At 38.2% G+C, this 19384-nt stretch overlaps 1 protein-coding gene across 5 annotated transcripts; it reads left to right on the top strand.

Moving 5' to 3' along the window:
• The first annotated feature begins 375 nt into the window (after positions 1–375).
• On the top strand, positions 376–19011 carry LOC149618697 (uncharacterized). 5 transcript variants are annotated; one of them, XM_089854258.1, is made up of 5 exons: positions 15267–15529; positions 15607–15641; positions 15796–16665; positions 16779–17175; positions 17908–19011. In XM_089854258.1, exons 3-5 carry the CDS (start codon positions 16489–16491, stop codon positions 18834–18836), a joined length of 1503 nt encoding a protein of 500 aa, XP_089710384.1. In that variant the 5' UTR covers positions 15267–15529; positions 15607–15641; positions 15796–16488; the 3' UTR covers positions 18837–19011. The 5 variants fall into 5 exon arrangements, with proteins under 5 accessions (XP_089710383.1, XP_089710384.1, XP_089710385.1 ...); XM_089854257.1 differs by adding an exon at positions 376–627 and having other exon boundaries at positions 15378–16665; XM_089854259.1 differs by lacking the exon at positions 15607–15641 and having other exon boundaries at positions 16325–16665.
• The last annotated feature ends 373 nt before the right edge of the window (positions 19012–19384 follow it).

The following is a 19384-nucleotide window of genomic DNA, read 5'->3' as shown; positions in this document are numbered from 1 at the left end:
AGGGTGCATAAGCCAGGGAAGAATCACGTTTCATAACTAAAGTATTAAGAGGATACAGAGTGTCATCCTTCCTCTTTTATCCCCTTCTGCTACTACTTAAAAGTAACATTCATGAAATTTTGCATCCGCCTTAGTGTAGCGGTTTGGATTGTTGACTGCTGATTAGTCACTATGGACTTTGACTTAGATATAAATGGATTTTAACTACTATTACATTTACCAGAAGTAAATGAACCATTTACTTCTGCATTTACATGAAACTAATTAAGACTAAATTACTCTAAGCAGAATTCTACCAACTAAAATAATTTAAAATGTATTTTAATCCGCATGACCTACAAGTTAGAACGTAAAAATATAGATGTCCCAAATAATTTCGATTCCGAATTCACAGGTTATCCATCAATGTCAACTCATCCTTCCACCATATTTCCATTCAAAACCGGTTTTCAGCCATGTTAAAGCGTCTCAGGATAACCTGTCGTCGAATCGACCTTTGAACGGGGGCGCGGTGGCCAAACCTTAATGAGAATATAATCCCCTAGCAAAATTGGTGGAGTTGTCAAGAGGGCAATTGCTGCGTAAAATTCGGAAATTTCCCGCACCTAGTAGCCACACCCTTCAGAGGTAAGGCGTGATGAAAGCAAGAAAAGTTTTAATTATTTAAACGTTTCAAAAAGTAATTAACGAGAGACTTGTAGAAATATTCCATAACCTTTTATAACGATAAGTAAAGTGTCTATGACACTCAGAATTTTAGGCTAGAAAATATTTTTGGGTGTCGATTTTAGTGAATTATTTGAGGATGGTGGGACCGAAGTACAGTGGGTTCTATGGTAAATTTTGAGTAGAAAATGTTCTAACTGTGACGTAATGCCTTAAGAGCAACTGTTTACAAGTTACGATTGAAGTGTTTAACAGTGACCACTTAAATTTAACTAAGAATTTGTGTAATATGAATCACCCTTTTTGTTAATCTCCTGCTCGTCAAACTTCAGATGATCATATCGCATTGTGGGATGAATTCTATAACTGTTTGGTATTTACTAAATCCTCAGCAATCAGTTAACCCACAAACCTTGATTGTCTTGACGTGGGACATAAACTCACAAGCGAATGCATGCGCCTGGGCAAAAAATTAAGCGCTAATTGAGTAATGATGAGGGAACTATTTACATGGCGTATGTGATTTGGTTTAGTAACCTTGCTATAATAAATGTTAATTCTGATGTTGGTTGGGAAGAATCATGTTACAATTACGATACCCGCTTTGTGGTGGTACACTTCTCTCGAAGAGAAGTATTATATACTTCTGTTAAAATTCATTTTGGTGGTCATTCTAAACCGCTACTATCTATATAAATTCCTGCTTCCAATTATTTATCCATATTTTATGGATTGCCATAAACACAACTAGTTATTTTATCACTGTTATATTTCATTATCTCTTGAACCTGGTTCTATAAAAGCAGACTATATAATCCAATGCCAAAGGTCAACACACTTTACCCAGAAATTACTAAGCCTAAACCTAACCACACGCGCTGTCATATTCAATTGACGATGGATATAAACAATCCATTATCGCGTCAACTCCAGACGAATTTAGACCCAAAGGCCTAAACCTTAATTCATCCCATAAGGTTTGTATATAAATTTCGCGAAAGATCGTCGACCCCAAAACTCCTTTGTGTAATCTTAAATCCTTTAATGGGTTACGGGTTAAAAGGTACCAGCCACGTGGTTACCTTCTAACCAATGATGAGTAGGTATTAGGAGAATCTCAAAGGAAGACTATCACGTGGTTTAATGGTATTTTCTATTGGTAACCTGATAGTTTTATAGCATGAGAACTTACTGGAAATTAGCAATTAAGGAAAAAAGCTGGAATGGTTGAAATTTGCGTCAAGATGTTTTCCGCACTCCATTTTCTAAGATGGTTGCACATTCACAAAATACGTGACATAACGTATCATCCCTTTATAAAATTTCAGTGTAATTGGTTGGTATTAATCGTAGTTAGCGTTCCTCCATTTTTCAAGATGGCCGCCGACTAATACCAAAATTTATACGGCTTCGCTTTAGGTTACAGTTAAGAAATGAAATTTCTGTCGAATCATGCACTTGATATGGAATATATATATTCTTCTACTTCGAAACGATTGAAATAACTGGCGAAAAAAAATGTTTAACGATGAAAAACAAAAATTAAATCTCGCTTGCTAGACGGCCGAGTCAGGGATAGATTTAATTTTAGAAGTAGGAATGGAGAACTGTTAGTATTTACTTCAGTGCGACTCATAGCCCAGTATAGAGCCCCTCCCTCCAACACGTAACGAAAAGTTTAGATTATTTTATTGGCTCTCTTAAACTACGTTTTGATGACGTTGCTGACGGGGACGGCGAAAAATACGTAATTCCTTTTTACCTCTGTCGCTATGACCCGCCTCTTCTTTCATACCCATCCGTCCCGTGGAAGGGGGTCCGGGACTTTCACGCGCGCCCTGTCCAGATTACTCTGTTCTCCATTCCTACTACTAAAATTAAATCTATCCCTGGTCGAGTCTTTTAATTTCGGATAATAATGTTCCTTTAAGGATGCCAGAGGTGAGATAGGATATATTTCGCGGACAGGCACTACAATTATCAAGATTGATAAGGGCTCGCACGCTACGGTTATGAACTTTAGGAAGGTGGTACTTCCGTTATGTATAACCCAAGTGTAATTGGACCCTTAGGAAAATTATACGACGCCTTTTTATGGCGTGCGTCAAGAAAAAACACCTAATTGAAGAGGTTTATGGTACATCGGATTTTATTGGGTGTTTTACTATGCTTTGAGGAGTTCTCAAGAGTGTGTTCTCTGCCAACTAGGTCCTTAAAAAACCAAGATGAAATCATAGACATAAGAAGAAATAAGTATCATGGCGTAATTTGAAGTAAATTTGTATAGTCTACTAGTCGCAAAGGCACCCGGCGTTGCCAGTCGGGACTTAAAATTACTTTTCAGGAAGCCATTTTAAATATGGCGGCAAAAAGGGATTAGGCCCTGGAAGCAGTGTACTAATCATTAGTCAATTCGGTTGAAACGCGACATCCACGTTATCCCATAAAGAGGGTCTTAAGTTTTAGGGCCGCCATTTTTAAAGATGGCGGAAAATCTTGCCCCAATAGCCATAAAGAAAGTCTATAGGATATAAGGAACTAGTGTACTAATTATTAGCGAAATCGGTTGAAAGGCGACATCAACTTTATTAAATAAAGAGGGTTTTAACTTTTCAGGCCGCCATTTTTAAATATGGCGGGAAATTTTGTCCCAAGAGCCATAAAGCCCGTCTATATGATATAGGTAACCAGTGTACTAAATATTAGGCAATTAGGTTGAGACGCGAGATCCACATAATTCAATAAAGAAGGTTTTTATTATTTCCGGACGCCATTTTTCAAGATGGTGGCGGATTAGAAAAGTCTTTCTTAGAGATTACCTAACGTCCCTAAAAATTTGCAGTTTGGACTGGGCGTTGACTATCAGTTAGCCTGGACTTATTTCTCCTTAGTCAAGTTGAGTTTCTTATAATGTAGTACTAAATAATATTTTAAATTGATACGATTACGTCACTGCTATGTATGACTTAAGTTATTATAGTGCACTACCACGAGGGAGAAAAACCACGTGACGTGACGTCAATATTGGTTATCTAAATTATATTACCAAAGCTGACGACTTCTAATATGGTCACCACAATCAAGGTAAGAGATAAGAGCAAGAAGTTATATCAGTATCTCAGAGAGAAGGTATAAGATGCCTTTGTATTCGCGCGCCATAGTCCCAGTCCCCCTTTCAAAATACAAGGGGGGACGTAAAAGGAGGCGCGGGCTATTTCGCCTCTCCTCAGTCCGAAAATATGACTGTAATTTTCGTCACTCACGTCGTCGCGCTGACGTGAGTTTTCAAGAACCAATGAGATGCTGGTTGTAAATTAGAGACGGGGATTGACTCCGGACCTACGTTTGGACTGGAGATAAAGCTGGAAATCTGGCGAATTTATACCTTCTCTCTGAGATACTAGATATAACTTCTTGATAAGAGGTTGTGACGTCACAACAGGAAAAGATTTATAATCTATATCTATATAAATCAAAGTCCTGACTGACTGACTGACTGACTGACTGACAGACTGACTGATAATCAACGCCCAGCCCAAACCGCTTGCCCTAGAAGGCTGAAAATTTGCAGGAACGTTACTTATAAGTAGTAGGCGCGTACTAAGAAAGATTTTTCCAATCCGCCGCCATCTTAAAAAATGGCGCCCAGAAATGTTAAAAATATTCTCTATGCAATTAAGTACGGGCGTTTCAACCGATTTCACAAATATTTAGTACACTGGTTTGCTTTAACCTTAAGACGGGCTGAATGGTCTTTCGGGTTCGATTTTTCGCCATCTTTTAAAATGGCGCCCAGAAATGTAAGAAAATATTCTCTATGCAATAAAGTCCGCGCGTTTCAACCGATTTCACAAATATTTAGTACAATGGTTTCCTTTAACCTATAGACGGGCTTAATGGTATTTTGGGTTCGATTTGTTGCCATCTTTTTAAATGGCAGCCAAAAACTTAAAAACCCTTCTTTATGGAATAATGTCCGCGTGAAAAGTAATAAAAAATATCCCGACGGGCTGACGGACTGTGCCGAGTGCCTTTGCTCCTAGGGTGCTACAAAAATATTAGTCATCAGTGAAATCTACACATTCTTTATATCATTTTAGATGGAAGTTCTTATTACACGCGAGCGACGCCGCGGGTAACGGCTAGTACAGTATTAAATAGTCGATTAGATTGTCACAATGACGTCATTCATCTTAAATAACGTGTTATTAATATCAAGAATAGTACTAGTTAGGTATGTTTCTAATGACGTTTGAAATGTCAAATGAACTTAAGTAGAAGCAAAAGACAGGGTAACATGTCAAGAAAAATGAAACGTTACCCGATAACGGCCAGTACAACCTTCACTGCCAACTAATAATGGTACACTTAAGACTCTACTAGTGTTCTGGAGTCAACGTCATTCATTAATTCAGTAACTGTCCGCTAGAGGGAGATAGGAATACGAAAATAGCCGCTAAACCTTAATCCATCAATATCTTGGTATCTGACTTGTTTTTTGAGTCAAGTTAAGTCACACAACTCTCTTTGGAAGTCGTTCTACGCGATAAGGAAAGATGATATAGTATGAGGTTAGGTTGATAATTTTAGGGTAATTCCTTACAACGATCCAGAGGAATTCAGGACGCGGTCTCCTAGGAATGTTAAGGAAAGGGGTCGCACATTACTTTCATTTAATGTAAGAAGGTGCAGAGAAAACATTTTTATGTTAAATTAGCAGCAAAGGCACCCGGTGTTGGCGATGAGCCTGTTGGGGCATTTTTATTACATTTAGGCCGCCATTTTAAAACATGGAGGCAAATCGATGAATAAAAGACATAAAGCCCGTTTATAGGTTATAGGCAAGCAGTGTACTAAATATTAGTGAAATCGGTTGAAACGCGAGATCAACGTTATTCTATATAAAAAAAAGTATTTTTTACATGTCTGGCCGCCATTTTTCAAAATGGCTGATGATTTAAACTAAAATTATAAGTTTATAAGATATGTTCCATAAGTATGACGCTACCTATATTTCGTAATGCTAGAGACTTACAGCTCGAGATAACTAGTTCGAGAACGACGGAAGCGAGAATTGAAGTCCTGCACTCGGTTGTTAATTTTGCAGTTCATCTTCCTATTTAGTCTGTACTAAGACTTTGACAGCGCCTGCGCCTCACCAGGTGTCGCTTTACGAGAATCTATGACGTTTCACCTACGTCAGTTACTGAGAGCTAGTTCGAGAACGACGGAAGCGAGAATTGACTACACTCGGTGTTAATTTTGCAGTTCATCTTCCTATTTAGTCTGTACTAAGACTTTGACAGCGCCTGCGCCTCACCAGGTGTCGCTTTACGAGAATCTATGACATTTCACCTACGTCAGTTACTGAGAGTTAGTTCGAGAACGACGGAAACGAGAATTGACTACACTCGGTTAATTTTGCAGTTCATCTTCCTATTTAGTCTGTTCTAAAACTTTGACAGCGCCTCACCAGGTGTCGCTTTACGAGAATCTATGACGTTTCACCTACGTCAGTTACTGAGAGCTAGTTCACGAACGACGGAAGCGAGAATTGACTACATTCGGTTAATTTTGCAGTTCATCTTCCTATTTATTCTGTACTAAGCCTTTAACAGCGCCTCACCAGGCGTCGCTTTACGAGAATCTATGGCGTTTCATCTACGTCAGTTACTGAGAGTTAGTTCGAGAGCGACGGAAGCGAAAATTGACTACACTCGGTTAATTTTTCTGTCCATCTTCCTAATTAGTCTGCACTTACTAAACCTTTGACAGCGCCTCACCAGGCGTCGCTTTACGAGAATCTATGACGTTTCACCTACGTCAGTCACTTGACACTCTCTCAATAACCAGTGACAAACTTATGGAACGTATCTTATGAACTTAACTCAACATTGAGTTTACAAAATGTCATACAAATCGGTTATGAATTCATATGAGAAAAATCCATAACAAAAATTCGCTTTGGTCCCATTGAACCGAATTCCCATTCGACAGAAGGGGTTCTTTTTTGGGGTCCCATTCGACCGAACGTAGCCAAAGGTGCGATTTTATTATAGTCCCATTGGACCGAAATTCTATTGAACTGGAAGAAGACATACTGTGTGGTTTTGCATTAAATATATTTTTAATTTCACAACTTATTATTGTTAAAATAAATGTGAGTTGAAAATGTATTACTGCACTTATTTTAACTACGTTTTAATTACGGCGAACCTCACCTACCCTAGCCTAACCTAACCTAACCAAACGTAACCTAACCTAACCCAACCCAACCTTGTTTGGAGATAAAAAGATTATTTATATGAGTATTAAAAGCCCGCCTCTTACCACGAGCAATTTATTAGCAATAATAGAAATATTTTGCAAAAGTTGTCAGATAATTAATTGGAGAATATTTTGGAAAAGGTGGCAGCTAATTAATGGGAGAATATTTTGGAAAAGGTGGCAGCTAATTAATGGGAGAATATTTTGGAAAAGGTGGCAGCTAATTAATAGGAAAATCTTTTGGAAAAGGTGGCAGCTAATTAATAGGAGAATATTTTAGAAAAGGTGGTAGCTAATTAAAAGGAGAATATTTTGGAAAATGTGGCAGCTAATTAGTAGGAGAATGTTTTGGAAAAGGTTGCAGCTAATTAATAGGAGAATATTTTGGAAAGGTGGCAGCTAATTAATAGGAGAATGTTTTAGAAAAGGTGGTAGCTAATTAAAAGGAGAATATTTTGGAAAATGTGGTAGCTAATTAGTAGGAGAATGTTTTGGAATAGGTTGCAGCTAATTAATAGGAGAATATTTTGAAAAAGGTGGCAGCTAATTAATAGGAGAATGTTTTGGAAAAGGTGGTAGCTAATTAAAAGGAGCATATTTTGGAAAAGGTGTCAACGAATTATTGGAACCAAACCAAACCAAACCTAAACTAACCTAAGCTAACCTAACCTAACCTAACCTAACCTAAGCTAACCTAACCTAACCTAACCTAACCTAACCTAACCTAACCTATGCTAACCTAACCTAACTTAACCTAACCTAACCTAACTTAACCTAACCTAACCTATGCTAACCTATGCTAACCTAACCTAACCTAACCTAAACTATGCTAACCTATGCTAACCTAACCTAACCTAACCTAACCTATGCTAACCTAAACTAAGCTAACCTAACCTAACCCACCCGAAACCAAAATATTAAAATTTTAATTTAAAATTTAAAGACATTGACGGAACTACCATTAAGACTGTACTTCATTTTAAGCACAATTAGTTTATTAATTCTATATATCTCTTGCCTTGAAAGGAATGAAAGTGAGCGTTTTAATTAGTATCACGAAACATTTACTTTTAATATTATTAACATACCTTTCGGAGATTCGAACCAACAACCTATCGCTTCGCAGTCCAACATCGTATCCACTACACCACCGAATCGCTGACGGCTACAGTGTTTCAAGTTATATTCATGTATTTTTAGGAGCATATTCGGACGATTGGGATTTCGGTCCATCGGGAATATAGCCATTGGGCTGGAAATCTAAAATCATTGCGGGATATTCGGTCGAATGGGATTTCGGTCCATTGGGAATTCGGTTGAAAGGAACGATACCAAAAATTCAACCAGTTAATTTTATAAAATCAACGATATCGAATGAAGTATCCGACCTTTCGAATGTCCCCGCATGCCAAGATCTCCAAGACGTGTCCTTTATATGCAATAAGGAATTTTCCATAGGGTTTTTTCTTTTACTTCCCTTGACTCGGGGCTTCCAAGGAAAATATTGGCAAGGTTAGATAAACAAGAAACTTTTTATTGCTAGAGGAGTATTTATTCATTCCTATCTCCGCATTAAATTTGATTACGCGTGGGAATTTTATAAAAGTTATTAATTTTGAGGTCTCGCCCTATTTTGGGGTTTAATTGGAAGTAGGCTTAGGTAATTACCTATATTAATAAATGGAAAGGTTAAATATATCTTGACGTGAGATATGTTGGCGTTGGGTTGATTGATAATGATTGGTTTTCTATAAGTTCAATGACCCTTTATTGGAAATATTACATTCAGGTATTTTAGGGCTTAATTAGAAATTCAAGATAGGTCGATTTTTTCTTATATCAGTTGTTGGAATCAAGAAGTGATATCTAGTTTATTTGGGAGAAGGTGTAAGATGCCTAAGTATTCGCGCGCCATAGTCCCAGTTCCCCTTTCAAAATACAAGGGGGGCGGGCAGGGCCGGATTAAGGGGGCCGAGGGGGCACTGGCCCCCGGGCGCAAGGCTTGTTGGGGGCGCATTGGGTTAAACTATTCCCCCTTAGGGACATTTGCTGTTCCGTTTTTCCGACTTAAAGGCCGACTTCCAACGAAAAGGGTTCTTACGAACTGAAAACCGAGCATCGAGACTAACAATGGAGCGACCGTGCCGATTTTCGAACTCCCGCTGGGGCAAAAGATGGAAGGGTTCTAGCTAACTGAAAGCCGTGTAATGCGGTTCTAGCGAACTGAAGATACACAATAGAGAATTTCCTTCAGGGGAAAGCAAAAATTCGAGAGGAAATAAATTTAAAAGGATTTCTATTGTCCATCTTCAATTCGCTAGAACCGTTCCAACTTTTGCCCCAGCGGGGATTCAAAAATCGGCACGGTCGCTCCATTGTTAGTCTCGATGCTCGGTTTTCAGTTCGTAAGAACCCTTTTCGCTGGAAGTCGGCCTTTAAGGGGCGCGCACACTATCTCGGCCCCCGGGTGCAAAATTGCTTATTTATTTATTTATTTGAGAGACATGAGGTAAAGGGTCGTGAAGCCATGGGCTTATGTACAACCTCCCTCGTCGGTAAAGTGCGAAGGATTACAACAAGAAATAAAAAAAATTAAATGAAAAAACTACAAATATGAAATTATATATAAAGAAAAATATTGTTAATACGGCAGATCAAATTCGGTATAGCCTGAATTAAGAGTCAAATAGCGCCGTTACGGCAGTGCTTAATCCGGTAAAAGGAGGTCGGGCTATTTCGCCTCTCCTCAGACGGAAAATACGTATTTTTCGTCATTCGCGTCGCGCTGACGTGAGTTTTCAAGAACCAATGAGATGCTGGTTGTAATTTAGAGGCGGGCATTAACTGCGGACTTACCTTTGGACTGGAGATAAAGCTGGAAATGTGGCGAATTTATACCTTCTCCCTAGTAAATTAGATATCGCTTCTTGTTGGAATATAATAAGAAAGATGAGCTTTGTCTGTCTGTTACTAACGTTCTAATGGGTTAACTTAATATAGTTGAATAATAAGGGTTTAAAGAAATAGACAACGATTTGTCAATAGATAGTGTGCAGGCATGTTTTGTCAATCATTTGTAATAACAGAAGGGGATAATTGAAGAAGGATGACACTCTGTATCCTCTTGATACTTTAGTTATGTAACATGATTCTTCCCAGCCTCATGCACCCTTTTTCTTTGCTCTCCTGCTCATTAAACTTCAGATGGGCATCACACCGTGCAATGGTGAATTCTATAACTGTTTGGTATTTACTAAATCCTCGGCAATCAATTAACCAACAAACCTTGATTGTCTTGACGTGGGACAAAAATTAACACACAAGCGCATGCATGCGCCTTGCCAAATGGTTAAGCGCTAATAGAGTAATGATGAGGGAACTATTTAGATCGCGTATGTGATTCGGTTTAATAGTAACATTACTCTAAATTACTGATCATGTAATCATTTTACAAGTAGCCCGTTTTTTGCTACAGTTCTCTCGAAGAGAAGTATTATACACTTCTGGTCTAACTTTGTTGCGTGTAAATAACAAGTTGTGGCCTATATTTCAATTGGTTACGATTTTTAATGCATAGCCACTAAGCCACAGCTAACCAACATTTCTCGATCATGCCTTACTAACGCGTGATCAAGTGAGCTATGTTTTAGTAGACGTATTATGAAAATTTGGCAATATTTATCATTTTGAATTCGGCTATTCTTGTGTTCAAAAGTATTGGTTCAAAATAGTTCAATAGCCTGAATGCGCCTTTAGTTGAAGTCATGGGAAAATTTCAATACCTCATTTTGATTATCATGAAAAGAAAAATTACAAATTTGCATGCAACTACTTCTATCATCTAACATTATTCGAACCACGAGCAAATTTTAAGAATCAAAGATCAAGGAAGCGCATGCAAATAAACACCCTAGAAAAATTTGCATTTGCTTAAGCTTATCCGAGTAAGTGTACGAAACCATAAGTTTATAAGATGTGTTCCATAAGTTTGTCACTGGTTACAAACTGGAGCTTGTAATTTTGAAGTGATTGAAGTAGGTCATAGATTCAGGGTAAAGCGACGCCTGGTGAGGCGCTGTCAAAGGCTTAGTATTGCAGACTAAACAGGAAGATGTAAATCCTGCAAAATTAACCACCGAGTGTAAGACTTCAATTTTCGCTTCTGTCGTTCTCCCTCGAACTGGCTCGAGCTCAAGTCTCTAGCATTACGAAGTATAGGTAGTGTCATACCAGGGATAGATTTAATTTTAGAAGTAGTAATGGAGAACAGAGTAATCTGGGCTCGCGTCATAGTCCCGGAGAAGGGGGCGGAGGGGTATGAAAGAAGAGGCGGGTCATAGCGACGGAGAGAAAAAGGAATTACGTATTGTTCGCCGTCCCCGTCGGCAACGTCATCAAAACGTAGTTTAAGTGAGCCAATAAGATAATTTAAAATTTCCGTTACGTGTTGGAGGGAGGGGCTCTATACTGGGCTTTGAGTCGAACTGAAGTAAACACTAACCGTTCTCCATTCCTACTTCTGAAATTAAATCTATCCCTGGTCATCCTTATGGAACATCTTATAAACTTATGACGAGACGCAACAACAACGACGATACGGTCTGTACCCCTTTTATCCCAAAAACCCGCAAAATTCCATCACAAGAAACACTCCCTTCCTACGAGCGCAAGGCTTGTCAGCCTTTACAAAGCCACAAAGCTAAACATCTACACCAAAGTATGAAACCAATCCATAATCCTTGAATAACAAAGTCACTTGACACTACACAAGAAGGTATGTTCTGACCATTCAAATAGCGAATGGATACAAAGTCACTTGACACTAAAGGTGAAGTTAGGATGAATGAAAGTTCACGGGGTATCGATTTGTACCGGAGCTAGTAGACTCTTTTCTCTTCCGCGTTCTTATCCGGGATGTTTCCCATTTCAGATGCATTTTCCTTTAACGGAAAAACCACGTATCTTCGGAAATTAATTTTAGTATAAATATACGTGTTTTTATACATCATCTCCTTATTAAAGATACCATTAAGAAGAGGGTTTAAACATTGTAAGTCATAACGCCAGTAAAGTAAAAGATACTTGGTTCTTGCGATTTATTAAAATCGATCTTGGTATAGTTATAACTTGACGGTTATTACAGATAAAGAGTCCTGAATCTAACCCCGGATTTTAAAGTAGAGATGCATCTTTGGCAATAATTTTAATAAGCGGCTATTTAAGATTTGTGTTTCTGCTAATGATAATTGATCAGTCTGTTATAAATTAATTAAAGGGTAAGTTCTTAGGGTAGAACTGAATGGAACGTGACTCAAGGAACATGGGATCGGTCTACAACATTAAGATTTGGGTTCCCAAACATTGAATGGCCCCTAAAACATGGAAATAGATAGACACATGTGGAGTAAAACGTATCAGCCTTCAAAAAGTCTTCAATGCAAGAACGTTATTGAACCTTTATCTAGCAGAAATGTACTATTAAAGGGGTAGAATTGTGTCTACGCTTTAAAAGTGTTTGCCTATTTCCTTAATTGTTTTAGGGGCCAATCAATGTTTGGGAGCCCATATCTCCTTATAACTAAATATTGTTGACCCCATGATGTTCTTTGACACGTCTTTCCACTCACTTTGACCCTAAGAACACACCCTTCAATTAATTAATGACAAACTTATTAGAAACATCCTGTATGGTGTTTAGTGTCTACATAGATCATGCAGGAAACTCATACCGGTTCCCAGTACCTACAACGCTGGGTAGCTTAACTTGTGATTGGTGCTAACCTTTTTGAGCAATTTCGCGATTGGTGCTAACCTTTTTGAGCAATTTCGCGATTGGTGCTAACCTTTTTGAGCAATTTCGTGATTGGTGCTAACCTTTTTGAGCAATTTCGTGATTGGTGCTAATCTTTTTGAGCAATTTCGCGATTGGTGCTAACCTTTTTGAGCAATTTCGCGATTGGTGCTAACCTTTTTGAGCAATTTCGCGATTGGTGCTAACCTTTTTGAGCAATTTCGCGATTGGTGCTAACCTTTTTGAGCAATTTCGTGATTGGTGCTAACCTTTTTGAGCAATTTCGTGATTGGTGCTAACCTTTTTGAGCAATTTCGTGATTGGTGCTAACATTTTTGAGCAATTTCGTGATTGGTGCTAACCTTTTTGAGTCTATTTCCTTTGTGTATTTTGTTTATTGTCTTTGTTAGTATTTTTGTATAATTATTTTTCGTTTTGTTTTCTTATTTTTTTATTATTTATTTTCTTTTTATTATTCTTATTATTTGTATTTGTGCTGTGGGCCATGACGCGGGTCACAATAAGCAGTTATTGCTTTCTATTCCCGCAATAAAAACATTATTATTATAGTTATTATTATATTATTATTTGAACGAAAACGCTTAGATGCATGTCTACTTTAGCCCCGATTATAAGCTGGCGGATAGAACACTTTGTCTATATGATGGTTCGTTTAATATTATGAAAGGGTTTGGTTGGTAATATCGATTACATTTCATAAAAGCATTACATCGTAGTGGAAAGATCAAGAAAGATTACTGCTAAGAGTTTTAAATAATATATGTTAAAAAAACAGCTTAATTTATATAAGTGTCTCACGTTATTCATTCCATTAACGTCTATGCTTTTCACTTGAGGCTATTCACTCCGTGCATAGATTAAGGGCATGTAATAATTTTAATCTTTGCTAAGGATCGCGCAGCGCAGTTCGTTCATCGTAATCATAACAAGTTTTGAACCGATTACGATGAGTGAATACCATGAGTGAGTGGACCAAGGGATAGATTTAATTTTAGAAGCAGGAATGGAGAACAGAGTAATGTGGGCGAGCGTCAAAGTCTCGGACTCCCTTCCTTGGGACGGGGGGGGGGGTATGAAAGAAGAGGCGGGTCATAGCGACAGAGGTAAAAAGGAATTACGTATTTTTCGCCGTCCCCGTCAGCAACGTCATCAAAACGTAGTTTAAGTCAGCCAATAAGATAATTTAAACTTTTCGTTACGTGTTGAAGGGAGGAGCTGAGTCGGACTGAAGAAAACACTAACCGTTCTCCATTCCTACTTCTAAAATTAAATCTATTCCCGATGAGTGAGTGGCCCCTCAACGTCGTAATTCATCGTAAAATCGAAATTAAAGAATGTTGTTGTTTTCAAAACAAATGTTGCCAAAATATACATCTTTTAGGGACAATCAAGACATTGTGGGGATTAGCATAGAATTTTCTCTAATTAAAAAATGTATTTAATCCCTAACAAAATGAATATTGCAACTAGTATGTGTTTCTTCTACTTGGAATCTTTAACAGGCTGTTTTCTGGGACTTTCTGGTTGAATTAAAGGGGAGGATGTGTGCAAATCGTCACCCCTGACGTCATGCATAATGTATTTTAACTTAGAAACCACGTGATATTGACGTAGCTAGTGACCTGCCCCGGACCCGAATGTAAACAAGTTCTCTTTGCGTTGTGTGAAAAAGTAGACGTAGGGTCGTCGGTTGTCCTTTATTTGTGAATAGCCAAAGAAACGCAAGGAAGGAGAAGTAGCCGGTTTAACAAAGTTTTAACACCTTCCCTTTACCTTCAATCAGATATTAGTATGGGGTCTATGGCCTCTTAAAGATTCCAAGTATGTATTGCTGCTTTAAAGTATAAAGTGTAAGTTTTGAATTCCCCATTATATTATCTAACTTCCTTTTGTTTGACGTTCCGGTTCAGATAAGAAATTAAAATGACAAATATGCTTCGCGCATGTACTTTCTAGGGGAAACAGTGCGACATAACGTGACTGTAAATCCCTTTTCAGACGTTACAACTTTTGACTTAACTAGAGGGGTCAAAAAGGTTGAGTCAGCAAAAATTGGTCAGTGATCTATTTATAATTGGCTGGTTCTACCAAAGAGGAGAGAAAGAGGGACGTTCTTTATAAAATCCGCCGAAAAATGGGAAAATAGGGGGGGGGGTAGTAAAACATTTTTCGGTATACGTTTAGTTTTAGGACGCACATCCTTTGCGCATGGGGGGATTGACCTCCTCGCCTTATCTCTGGCATCCCCTACGTCAACTGTGCGCGAGAAAGCCGCGCTCAGGCGGCGCGGTGTACCGTAGATTTACACCCGTTTTCAACAGGCATGGATTACGGCTGCCTATACTGGTTCTCTCTCCCTCTTTCTCTCCTCTTTGGTTCAACAAGTCCAAATTCTGTTCAATCTTCTCAAGTGTGTTGAGTTTACACAAGTTGACTCATTTAAATGAATCAAAAAGTTCTCTCGTCTAAAAGGGCCTTTCTTATATGATAAGTTGATCGACATACTTAATTCCCAGAAATTGTTATGCTTAAAGGATTTATATTTGGTTATTTATTTAGTTCGCTCTACATTTTCAGTAGATACAGCTAATAATTGAGGTATGCTGTCTGTTTTTTGGTTCAACATTTTCAGATCGAAGACTAATTTTAATCATGCTGGTTGGTACTACGGTGATGGTGACGGTCCCAATACACATGAGAGTTGCTGAAATTGGAGGTAATAAGTCTCCCCGTAACAAAGAAATTTAATCAAACTACACTATCTTATCAACAATGTCACGTTGTGTAAGTAAAACCTCTTTAGGGTTCTTGGAAAATAAAATACGGTTTTGCAAGAGATAGTTATATCTCATCTGAATTAGGATGAAGCAAGAATAGTTGGAATTTTTAATAACTGGTAATTTTCTGTGTCTTTCTGCTTGAATTAAAGGGGAGGAGGTGTGGAAAGCGTCACCCCTGACGTCATGCATAATGTATTTGAACTTAGAAACCACGTGAAATTGATAGTATACCCGTCGTTGCCCGCCGGGACAATTTTGTTACTTTTCTAGCCAACCTCAAAAGTCTTATAGTCCGCAGACGCCGAAAAGCGAGATGGAAGGCAAAGTTTTACCCCCCGTGTCTTTCCCTCTTAGTTACATCGGAATGGTCTATAGAACTTCACAGATACGCCTAATCCTTTTGTTGCAATAAGTTAATTGCTCATTGTTTCAATTTGAAACATTATTTATTTTAAACGCTATTTCGAGAAAAAATAAAAATTCTAGCGTTATAGCTTTCCAAAAATGTGTACGTCCACGTGACAGCTTATATCATCACTATAATTGAACAATGCGTTTATAGCCATAGATAACAGCTGATAAAGCATTTACCCATTTCCTATGCAATGAGCCATATCGGGTAAACTACAAGTAACATAACAACAATATGTTTACCCTTAACATTAATTGACGTGTCAATAAGGTATGATTGAGTTAGCTAGGACTAAAGAAAAGGTGTTAACGAGATGTTGCCATCTTGATACTTACTGCCAGACGAAACTGAAAGTTTTCAAACTAAACCCGAAAATATTTTACGTAGTCCTTGACACGTGTGAACAGCAAAGCGACTTCACCAATGTGAACTTAAGATTCTAGTCTAGACTGAACGGGCCTTTAAACATGATTTCCATCACCCGACTTACATAGAAGCGACCCCTGGTGAGACAGAGGCCGAGAGCCAATAGGTGTACACAGCAAGAAGTAATGCATGGTTTCAGAGTTGTCCATTCAGATTTCAAGGAAAATTTAATAACACATTTAACATGGCAACAAACCTTCCTACAGAAATTAGCCACACGTCAATGGAAAGTACATTTCATACTTATTGTCACCATATTACTTATGAATAAACCAAAAACTAAAACTTCATATACTTCAAAAGTAAGATAAGTTTCCATGCAGAATTTGTTAAACAATCGCACATTTTCCCTCTCTCTCAAATGTCAAAAGGACTATTTCACAGGCTAAGCCTAATTCTTTAAAAAATGTTGAAGGAAGAAGAACTCCGATTGGCTGCTGAAAAAGGCGACAAAAATGTAGTCCAATCCTTATTGGCTGAAGGAGTCTATATTAATTCTATCAACGCTGATGGCGAGACGGCATTGGACAAAGCTTGTTTCCGGGGTCAAACGGAAGTCGCCTTGATTCTGATTGAAAATGGCGCCAACGTTCAAACACGTGATAAACTAGGATACACGCCTTTAATGGGGGCTACACGTGGAGGTCATAAGTCATTGGTCAAGGCGCTTATATCGAAAGGTGCCAAGGTAAACGCTACAAACATGTACGGAGATACAGCCCTGCATAAGGCGTCGTTATGTGGAAATAACGAAGAAATTGCCACCATTTTGATTGAAAATGGAGCCATTGTGAATTCAGCTAATTATAAAGGTATTTTATTCCATATATCTTAATTATACTATACAAGTTCTAAGAAAAAAATTTAAACCAAAGGCTATGTGGTTATGTAATTAACAGATCTGGCTTATGCGGTAATGGTTTGTTTGTTTGTGTGTGGACCCAGGGTACACGAAAAATAAGCGTGGATATTCTTTGATATCAATATCTACTTAAACTTCCTGTTTATATGCGATTACCTATCAAACTCAACTAAACACTAAGTCTAACTATACTAAAATTTTAACTGTAGCTGACTGTGGGTATTGCGAGCGAACCTTAGTTGTGTTTGATAATTTTCATGATTGTAAATGAACAGTTGAATTTTATTTAGTCTTCATGCCTATTATTATAACTCGAATCAGGGTTAGATTTAATTTTAGAAGTAGGAATGGTGAGCGGTTAGTATTTACTTCAGTCCGACTCATAGACCACCCAGTATAGAGCCCCTCCCTTAAAACACGTAACGAAAGTTTAAATTATCTTATTGGTTGACTAAAACTACGTTTTGATGACGTTGCTGACGGGGACGGCGAAAAATACGTAATTCCTTTTTACCTCTGTCGCTACGACCCGCCTCTTCTTTCATACCCCTCCGTCCCGTGGAAGATTGTCCGGGACTTCGACGCGCGCCCAGATTACTCTGTTCTCAATTCCTACTTCTAAAATTAAATCAATCCCTGCTCGAATCAATAAAATTAATTTTTCCCGAATATTTCGTTCAAGGTGGAACTCCGTTACACGAAGCTGCATTGAACAAACGCGAAACAATAATTCAAATTTTACTTCAAAATGGCGCCGATGTCAAAATAAAGGACCAAGATGGCCAATCAGCGTTGGACATAGCAATAGAATACGGATACGAAGATTGCATCAACGCTTTACAAAACACGAAGAGAAAAATCGTAAAACCAAAAGAAAATATTCGACAACGAAGTACCGAAGAACAAAATGGAACCCAAAGCGAAACATTAATCATGGAATTGGTTGAAAGCAATACGTCACTAATAAAGGAACTAAACGAAATCAAATTGGAATTGAAGGACAAACAAACACAAATTCGAAGACTGGAAGATAAAGTTCAAGAACTGACAAACAGAAATGACGAATTGAAACTGCTAAGTTTGAGAAGCCAAGGCTTAAGTCACCAAATAGATAATCACGCGACCCAAAACATTTCACACTACGAACCAAAAACAAAGTCAGTACCGTCGAAGAAACCTCAACGAACACAAGTTTTTCAACACTCAGAACCCAGAGAGATTGAAGATACACTAGAAATACTGGGAATTGAAATTAGGCCTAATGAAAATTTGCACTTCATCGTGTCAGCGTTTGAAAGAGTTCTGGGCTTGTATTTTATGGAACACCATATCAGCAGCGTTAATCGTACGTTCAATTTGACACGAAAATCGCCGACTAATTTATGGTCTGCTACATCTACCGCTAGTAACGGTTCAACGGTCATCGAAGTTAAATTTCTCAGAGTAGAATTTGCCAGAATGTGGTTGGATGCCTATGAGAAACAGGGGTCAAAGGGTATCCCAGCTCGCACTCTGGATTGGTCGTTCGGAGATGAGTTAGTCTCGCTAAGAAAAAAGATGGCTACCCGCGTCAGTGAAATATCGTCATGGGACGTTCCAGCTCGTCGTTAAATCAAGACTGTTTTATTGGTTTTGACCATACGTGGTTCTACCTGGTTTATATTCAACACAAAAATTTAATAATCTCTATTAATATGGGTCTAAACAGGAATGCATACAGTTAATAGGAATCATAGTGCCCCATGTTAATCTCTATGTGGGTTTTGTGGGCCGGGCTTGAGAACTTACTATCAGTCTTGGAAATAAGGATTTTTTTGAAACTAGTCCTCGGGACCAGTGACCCCCAGCGTCTACAATATTAAACTGGTCCTTGGGACCAGTGACCCTTACCCTAATTTATTTTTTACTAATCATATTGAAAAATTAAGGGAGTATTTCGTTGACGCACAGCCCATTCGATCGGGCTATAGATGCAAAATTATGTCAAAAATCAGAGTTAACTCCGTCATTGGGGGGAACACCGTTTTTCGGTCCTAATTTTGAAAATACTGATTGAAATCTCATGAAATTTTAATGAGATCTGCAAAAAAATGTTTGGTATTTTTGTGCAAAGTTTTTCTCTTACAAAGCTTTTTGTAACAACATTAAAACGAAAATGA

This window comes from Phalangium opilio, unplaced genomic scaffold, assembly GCF_054372755.1.
Source record: "Phalangium opilio isolate 3A_F unplaced genomic scaffold, DU_Popi_V2 ptg000209l_1, whole genome shotgun sequence".
NCBI lineage: Eukaryota > Metazoa > Arthropoda > Arachnida > Opiliones > Phalangiidae > Phalangium > Phalangium opilio.
Note: the sequence above shows the minus strand (reverse complement) of the source record. Positions and strands in the feature narration are given on the sequence as shown.

Bases quoted from the DNA above. Each gene is read 5' to 3' on its own strand.
- LOC149618697 (XM_089854257.1), top strand. From the start codon at position 16,489: ATGCATGGTTTCAGAGTTGTCCATTCAGATTTCAAGGAAAATTTAATA. The intron at 16,666-16,778 runs GTAAGATAAGTT...AAAATGTTGAAG, and splicing joins AAACTTCATATACTTCAAAA to GAAGAAGAACTCCGATTGGC. The intron at 17,176-17,907 runs GTATTTTATTCC...ATTTCGTTCAAG, and splicing joins GAATTCAGCTAATTATAAAG to GTGGAACTCCGTTACACGAA.